The sequence below is a fragment of the Gobius niger genome (assembly GCF_951799975.1).
Source record: "Gobius niger genome assembly, chromosome: 17".
Taxonomy (NCBI): domain Eukaryota; kingdom Metazoa; phylum Chordata; class Actinopteri; order Gobiiformes; family Gobiidae; genus Gobius; species Gobius niger.
The window spans coordinates 10,453,986-10,462,419 of record NC_136868.1 but is presented as its reverse complement, the minus strand read 5'-3'; the positions used below and the strand labels follow the sequence as shown (position 1 = coordinate 10,462,419).

General features: G+C 42.3%; 1 protein-coding gene across 1 annotated transcript in view; it reads left to right on the top strand.

Annotated features, from left to right (window-relative positions):
- The window catches only part of herc2 (HECT and RLD domain containing E3 ubiquitin protein ligase 2), a 66,166-nt gene that overhangs the window by 44,586 nt on the left and 13,146 nt on the right, over positions 1-8,434 (top strand). The window contains exons 39-54 of the mRNA XM_079575623.1: positions 513-618; positions 704-795; positions 869-1,044; positions 1,111-1,222; positions 1,343-1,424; positions 1,505-1,739; positions 2,636-2,813; positions 2,938-3,019; positions 3,122-3,293; positions 3,370-3,514; positions 3,765-3,990; positions 5,195-5,366; positions 5,527-5,713; positions 6,248-6,391; positions 7,156-7,347; positions 7,540-7,693. Coding sequence (XP_079431749.1) covers positions 513-618; positions 704-795; positions 869-1,044; positions 1,111-1,222; positions 1,343-1,424; positions 1,505-1,739; positions 2,636-2,813; positions 2,938-3,019; positions 3,122-3,293; positions 3,370-3,514; positions 3,765-3,990; positions 5,195-5,366; positions 5,527-5,713; positions 6,248-6,391; positions 7,156-7,347; positions 7,540-7,693 — 2,455 coding nt within the window. The remainder of the gene's footprint in view (positions 1-512; positions 619-703; positions 796-868; positions 1,045-1,110; positions 1,223-1,342; positions 1,425-1,504; positions 1,740-2,635; positions 2,814-2,937; positions 3,020-3,121; positions 3,294-3,369; positions 3,515-3,764; positions 3,991-5,194; positions 5,367-5,526; positions 5,714-6,247; positions 6,392-7,155; positions 7,348-7,539; positions 7,694-8,434) is intronic.

Sequence of the window (8,434 nt, the reverse complement as noted above, 5' to 3'; positions counted from 1 at the left end):
GGTTTTTCAAATCTAGTACGATTTTTAAGCCAGTTTTGTTCCTGTTTGGCTTTGATCGTTAAGCCAGTCATAAAACGCTTTATAATTTGAAAATATGTTTCTGTAAGAATTAAATGGTAACAATATAATGCAGGCGAAGAGCTGGTGAAAATCTTGACTGGGGCTCCTCCTGCTGGCAGCTGTCGGAATAATTTTCTTAAAAAATAACTTCCAGGTTGGATACAGTGCGGTTAGCAGTGTGAGATAAACACACTTTGAACATAGAGCGGCTCAAAATTGATCATTTTGGATTACGGGCTTTGAAAATGTGAAGGATAGTGTTCAGAACGAGGCACTGATGCCGTAGACTGTACTGTACATTTAACAGCTTTGTCCGAGGATTAACTCAAAACTCTGTGAATGTTGTGACATGCTACACCAGGTCTGTCTTTGACGCTGGGGAACGTTAAAACATGGTTTAAACCTCAAGAAGGTCCTCTTTAAGTATCAACATTGTTCCCTTTTTTCTCTAGCACTGGATTCGCCTGGAGCTGTTCCCTGATGTCCTCGTGCACAGACTGAAGATGCTCGTGGATCCAGCAGACAGCAGCTACATGCCCTCCCTCGTAGTGGTCTCAGGTACAGTTTACATTTTGCTGGTTACAAAGCATCTTCTCTTGCTGCTTCTACACTACAAGTAACATCATATTTATACATTTTACAGGTGGAAGCTCTTTAAATAACTTAATTGAGCTGAAGACAATCAACGTCAATCCCACAGACACCAATGTCCTCCTGCTCTCTGACTGCACTGAGGTGTGTGAATTTAAAACGCCAGAAATGCATCAAAAACAATCTACTATGTGATTTGTCGTTGTGTGTCCTGCAGTTTCACCGCTACATTGAGATAGCCATAAAGCAGTGCCGCAGCGCTGGGATCGACTGCAAGATCCATGGACTGAGCATCGTGGGGCGGATCAGAGCTGAGGATGAAGATCTGGCCACTGTCCCTTTTCTGGCTTCTGACAACGAAGAGGAGGATGAGGAGAAAGTCGCCACTGGGAGGTATGAAGTAACTATTGTGTTGTTGTGGAACTTGACTGGTATTGACACTGGTTGTTCGTGGACTAGTCTTGCCAGGAAAAAGTCATCAGGATTGGATTCAGCCGCGACTATCCGGACAAAAGTGTTCGTGTGGGGCCTGAATGACAAAGACCAGCTTGGAGGACTCAAGGGCTCCAAGGTAGTTTAGCTTTTCCCTTATTCGTTCTTAATCTGTGGATTCGCTTTTTATTGTAATCCTCCATTTGTTTCTAATGCTAGTAAATGCTAAACACTAACAAGCTCCATTTTAAACGTGCAGATCAAGGTGCCTTCCTTCTCTGAAACCCTCTCTGCTCTGAATGTGGTACAAGTGGCCGGTGGTTCCAAAAGTCTGTTTGCCGGTGAGCGATTAGCCATTTAGCTACAGTTACATCAGCCTCATGAGATACAACAACTCAACAAGAGAGTCTTTGTTTTGCAGTGACGGTGGAGGGGAAGATTTACGCCTGTGGAGAGGCCACCAACGGCAGGTTAGGTCTGGGCCTGTCCACTGGGACCATCCCGATCCCGCGACAGATCACTGCTCTCAGTAACTACGTGGTGAAGAAGGTGGCGGTGCACTCCGGGGGGCGCCACGCCATGGCCCTCACTGTGGACGGGAAGGTGTTCTCGTGGGGAGAAGGAGACGACGGCAAACTGGGACACTTCAGCAGAATGTATGAGTTTAAAGAGTTTGTTTTACATATAGGGATGCCGTTGCAAATTAGTGTTTGATTTTTTTATATTGAATTTGTACTATTACTATATTGACTTTACATGGAAGATATTATGTGAAATAAGCTTGTTGAGTCATATTTAAGTCACTTTTTTTCTGTGTCAAAAACGTACCTGAAGTAGTACGTTATTTTTCATTCATTCAGATTTGAGTGATCCTGTGTTTAAGTTAGTTGTATCTTTAACTGCCTTTTGTGATGCGTTTTGATATATTTTCCAGATTTTGTTCCATATTAGGACTAGGAAGTGTCATCTACGTTTTAGAAGTCCCATAACCATCACCAGACCTGTCCTGAGTAGTTCTTAACTCAAACCGTGTTTGTTACGGCACCATTGATATGTTAATGTCTCAATCCCCACCTTAACCAAGCACATTTTCTCTAGTTTGGCTTTACCTGAAACCCAAACATTTTTTTTAAAAAAAGCATCAAAATAGCGACGAAAACAAGGTGAAAACACGTCAAAAATGTGACAACAAAGTTATGATCACTATTGGAGGCTTTCAAATGAGGCATGACACTGTTGCTCTCCAGTTGAGAATTTCAGATTTGGGTAATACTGAACTGGATAAAATGCACTTTAGTTAAGAGGTTAAGCAAGACAATTCCCACTGCTGCCTGTAGTGGGCGCATCTACCAAATAACAAGATGCAAACCAATGAACGCTAGTCTCAGGTTATAAAGTGTCCTTTGCTACACAAAAGTTACAAAACATAGAGAAAAGCAGATTTCCAAGTACCTATTTTGAATGTTATATTACTTTTAATTGATAATGTCTTATCATATCCTTGAACTGCACTTCCATCATATTAATGTATATTTTGGTGTATTTTCTTTAGGAACTGTGACAAGCCCCGCCTGATCGAAGCTCTCAAAACGAAGCGTATCCGGGACATTGCGTGTGGCAGTTCTCACAGCGCAGCCATCACCTCCAGTGGGGAGCTGTACAGCTGGGGCCTGGGGGAGTACGGCCGCCTTGGACACGGAGACAACACGACACAACTCAGGCCTAAACTGGTGAGTTATGTGAACGCTTCTCTCTTTATATAAACAGCAAACTACGGAATCTTTACACACACACAAATACAACTTAACTATGTATTTTGTGGAAATATAAGCCGGTGTTGTGTTTGATTTCCAGGTGAAGGTGCTGTTGGGACATCGTGTTATCCAAGTCGCTTGTGGCAGCCGGGACGCTCAAACTCTGGCACTCACTGATGAAGGTAATTTTCCTCAAAAAAAGCCAGTCTCCCATGATGTGTAAAATAACTTAAAGTAATGAATTCTACTGTTTTTGTCATCTTAACCTTTGTAAAATCTTCCAGGCTTGGTGTTCTCATGGGGCGATGGAGACTTTGGTAAACTCGGTCGAGGAGGGAGTGAAGGCTGTAACATCCCTCAGAACATCGAGAGGCTGAACGGGCAGGCGGTGTGTCAAATCGAGTGCGGGGCGCAGTTTTCTCTCGCTCTCACTAAATCTGGAGTCGTGTGGACATGGTAAGAGCCCATACAGCACCTAATCATTGCACAGACACTCATCTAATCAGTGATTCTTCTTTTATCTATAAAACAGGGGCAAAGGAGATTATTTCCGATTGGGCCACGGGACGGACGTTCACGTGAGGAAGCCCCAGATGGTTGAGGGGCTCAGGGGGAAAAAGATTGTCCATGTTGCAGTCGGAGCGCTGCACTGTCTGGCTGTCACTGATACTGGGCAGGTGTGTATGCTGCTAATCTTGAACCTCCGTCCTGTCCCTTTCACTCTCCTTACATCAGCAAATTTGTGAGAACCTAATATTGTAGATTCTCAGGTGTATCAAATATTTTCTCCTACTTTTGTCTGGTTTAACCTTCTCTGAACTGCTGCCCTACATAATTTCTCATGCAACCCTTACTGTATTGTCTTGTTCCACTTCCACCCTGTTGTCTGATAACTATCTTTTTCCTAAATGTGTTATTTTTTGTCAGGTGTTTGCGTGGGGAGACAATGACCACGGGCAGCAGGGAAACGGCACCACCACGGTGAACAGGAAGCCCACTCTGGTGCAGGGCTTGGAGGGGCAGAAGATCACACGCGTGGCCTGTGGCTCGTCTCACAGCGTGGCCTGGACCACTGTGGACGTGACCACTCCCTCCGTCCACGAACCGGTCCTCTTCCAGACGGCGAGGGACTCACTCGGAGCCTCCTACTTAGGTTTGTTTATTACATATGTGCAAGAATAGCATCTTTTCAAAAAGGTGGTCGTCTCATTTTGTGACTTATCGTGCAAAGTCTACTTTTTTTTCCCCCAGCTTTTAAACGTGTTATGAAGCTGTTTTCCCCTCATCAAAAACCTTCCTTAAGTTGTGTTTTGCGTTGTTATTCAGTACCTTGGTTGTTATTCAAGCGCTCCTATCTGTATTTCATCGACTTTGTTGCTGGAAGTGTCCTTTGCATGTCTTAAGTCCATAAACTCTCATCTCGTTCTGAGCTGTCCTGACCTCAAACTGCGATCATTAAAGTGCCTTTGAGTTCGCTTGCCGTTATCAAAAATGGTTTCTTTTTATAAGATTTGAAATATTGATAATTCCCACTACTGCCTGAAGAGGGCGCTTAGCTATATTAAATGAGAGCAACACAGTTTTTGCTGAATAAGGTCCCTACATTGTCATTATTATTAGTACGGATGATATATCTACTTTTTAAATATTGTATAGTTTTAAGGATTTACGCTACTGATCAAATGTATAGTTTTTTCTTTTATTTCAAGTCTATTCACACTGTAGATTCTCACTGAAGGCATTCATTTATGATGCAACACAAATGGAGTTATGTTTTGAACAAAAAAAGGTGAAATATTTTCTTCAAAATGGCCGCCTTTTGCTTTGATTACTGCTTTGCACTTTTGATATTTTCTCAATGAGCAACACGATGTCATCACCAGAAATGGTTTTCACTTCAAAATTGCCACCCTTTATTCTTGGCATTTTTTTCAATGAGCTTCATAAGGGCGTCACCCGAAATGGTTGAAGAATTGAAAATATAAAACATATTTTGAGTTGTTTCACCCTTTTTTATTTCCTACATAGTGTAATGTCTTCATTGAGAATCACAGAGTAAATCGTGTTGAATATCAAACAAAAGCCGATACATAAAAAGTGTTTCCAAACTTAGTAGTGAATATAATAGTTATCATTAAGAAGTTTGAACTACGTCAAGCAACTATTAGTTATTGACAGACAGGAGACAATGTGATACTGTATATGATAAGGTAGTGATGGTATAATTGAAATAAACAGGGGGTTAAAATGGAAATGGGACTCTGCTACTCGCCGTAAATGACGGCAATAAAACCCTACTACTGTTTTATGTGTTGTCAACTGTAACACTTCTCCTCTTTTTGTTTATTTACTACCAGGTGTGCAGTCAGACAATGACCCGTCCGCTGTGAGTAACAAGTTGAATGGTCAGAGCAGCTCAAAGCCGAACCGACCGTCGCTCGCCAAAATCCTCCTGAGTTTGGATGGGAAGCTGGCCAAACAGCAGGCGCTGACTCATGTGCTGTCCGCTCTGCAGATCATGTATGCAAGGTACGAGGCCACGCTGGGTTTGACTTTGGATTCACATTTTGCTTTTACTATTAAGTATAAAAACAGCACGTATACTATATGACCTCAATGATTCCTGCCTGTAAACATCCATTATCTGACGGGGAAAGATGACAGGCTGCATATGCTTCTTGTTCTCCAGGGATGCAGTGGTGGGCGCTTTAATGCCAGCCAGTATGATCCTGCCTGCGGAGTGTCCTTCCAGCTCCCCTGTCCCACCTCTGGACTCCTGCGCCTCCTCCACTGTCAGCGACGAGGAGGGCCCACCTGTCCCCGCTGAAGCAGAGGACCGCGTCAGCCCTAATCCCTGGCAGGACAAGAAAGGAGAGGTACGCAGCAACCCTCCTTCGCAAAAACACACGGCTCCGTTTTAGTTCAGCTGAGATTTATAACAGCTGTCAGTGGAGAGATCTAATAAACAAAGGTGTTCCCTTACTCAGGAAACCTTCTCCCTAATGACCAGGTGTTGAGATGCAACATCGGCAAATTATTTTGGGAGCTACTTGGAAACCCCAGACGCTCTCAAAGGACTTTGTTGCAAATAAGCTTTACCCATATGTCCATAATGACCCTTCCTTGGTAGTTTTAAGATCTGCTGACTGTGCAACAAAAAGTGAAAAAGGGAAAACTTTCAGTGAGCAGTGGCATAGATAATACAATCTTTTATAATGTGATAGAGATTGAAGAACGGTGTCGTCTTAGAAAACATTTCAAACCATAGTGTCTTGTCTATTATATGGATTTTTTTTAAAATGGAATGACTATAAACTAAACAAGTAGTATTATCTTTTATGACTACCAAAGCAGATAAATGTCGATTAATATGTTTTTTAAACAAGCCGTGTTTGTGTGTCATTGTTCAGGCTTCCTCCTCTGAGGACGCAGTGACCCCCTCCTCAGCTGTGACACCCTCTGCTTCTGGGACGTCCTCTCGCCCCTTCATCCCAGTCACCGATGACCCTGGAGCAGCCAGCATCATCGCAGAGACTATGACCAAAACCAAAGAGGTAAGTAACTACGCTTTGATGTGTAGTTATGCAATAGAACAAAACTATATCCCAATACATGGGCAGATCAAGCACAATATGACTACAGGGCTGTGTCTGGTTTCCCTATTGTGCTAAAAATAGCTCGACTGACTGTGCATGTGTGCATATATCATTATATTGCATTGATTTCCACAGTGCTCGCTACCATCAATTAGAATTGAATAGCCTCCCAAACCACAGAATAATGGTGACAACAAAGCACTGTAGCTTTGGTTTGTGTCGGAGCGATTCAAGATACTCTGATGAGGACGACATCTTTCCGTGCTGCATACATTTTACATGCGGAAATGTTTAGGACAATCATATGTGAGAGAAAACTATGAAAAGTTCCTTTGAGAAGAATTCTGCGGGAATGTCGTGGTAGTAATCAGTGGTATAAAGCACACAGGGTGAGTTATCAGCTGTGAAGTCATTCAGATACTGCCCTACTAAGAGTTGGAGAAAATAAACGATTTATCTCGTTAATATGGCACTATTGGGTAGAGGTCAGAATCACATCAAATAATGAGGCATGTTTGCTGACAGCAGGCCATTATGCCCTCAGAGTAGCATGGTTACCACTCGTGAGTATATCTTGCTATAGAATAAACTCGGAGAGCAATAGTTTGAATTCTACCTTTGGCATTTTAATGTTCAAATGGTTCAAGGAAGGAATCGATGGACAGGCGGAATCAGCTGCTTAACGTACAGCTCGTTTCTAAGGATTTATCAAATTCTTGCAGGATTCAGAAAGCCAGAACAAAGTGGTCGGTCCGGAGCCTCAGTACTTGGACGAGTTCACCAGTCTTCTCGTGCCGGATGATACTCGCGTCTTAGTGGACCTCCTGAAACTGGCCGTGTCCTGTCGCTCTGGAGAAAAGGGGAAAGAGGTGCTGTCTGCTGTGCTGTCGGGAATGGGCACGGCGTATCCACAGGTAATAAACATGTGCACAGTTTTTATTTCCAATGTTGGTTTGTTTTGTTTTTTCATATCTTGCAGCCCTTTTTTTTTAACATAATAATAAGGATAATAATTTCACCATTGGCCCTAAACTTGACTTCACAAACAATGTACAACCGATGATGTAAATGAAGCTGACATTTTCTCATTGTGATGTTGCCTGCAGGTGGCGGACATGCTGCTGGAGTTGTGTGTGACTGAGTTGGAGGATGTGGCCACAGACTCTCAAAGTGGTCGTCTGTCCTCGCAGCCTGTGGTCGTCGAGAGCAGCCACCCCTACACAGACGACACCTCCACCAGCGGCACCGTCAAGATACCAGGTAAAGAAATACCGTATTGGTGTGTGGATTAGTTTGGGTTTAAGATTATTGCATTTAGAGATCCAGCTTTTTTGCTCCTGATACTGAGGGTTTCAGTATGTGACGATATCCGATATTAACCGATACCAAGAGGCTTTCTTGTCTCTTCTTCATTACTAGATCAATAAAGTCTTGTCTTTTCAAACGAGATGTTACAGATCAATGATTAATTATATTAAATAATAAACTAATAGGAAAACACATTACAAAAGGATCACTGGACATTTATACTAATTATCATTTGGGATGACAGGCTATTAGGTTTAAATAAGTCATATAAAGTGATCGTGATCAACTTGTGCATTACAAATATAACATACTGTATATTAAAAAAAATACAAACACTTCATTCCAGCAGTGGCTGTTTCATTTAATTATGTGTTAAAATCATAATTTCTGTCCCAGCTTTGATTAGTTGCCTTTAGCATTTGCATACTGTTATTTTGCGCAACGATCAAAGATATGTTTGTTGAGGTTAAAACTAATTCTCCAGGTTCTGCCCTTCAAAATGAGTCACAGCATGTCCATATTCACTTTGATTAAATTAAATAAAAAAATAACTTTCACCAATGAAAGGGGCAAGATGCAAGTTGGCCTACTCAGTACTGCCACCTCAGGTTATACATGAAACTGCACCTTCTATATTAAGCTCGTGCATGACGGCACTTCGGACTCGAAGTAACAACTTTTTGAGTGACAGTG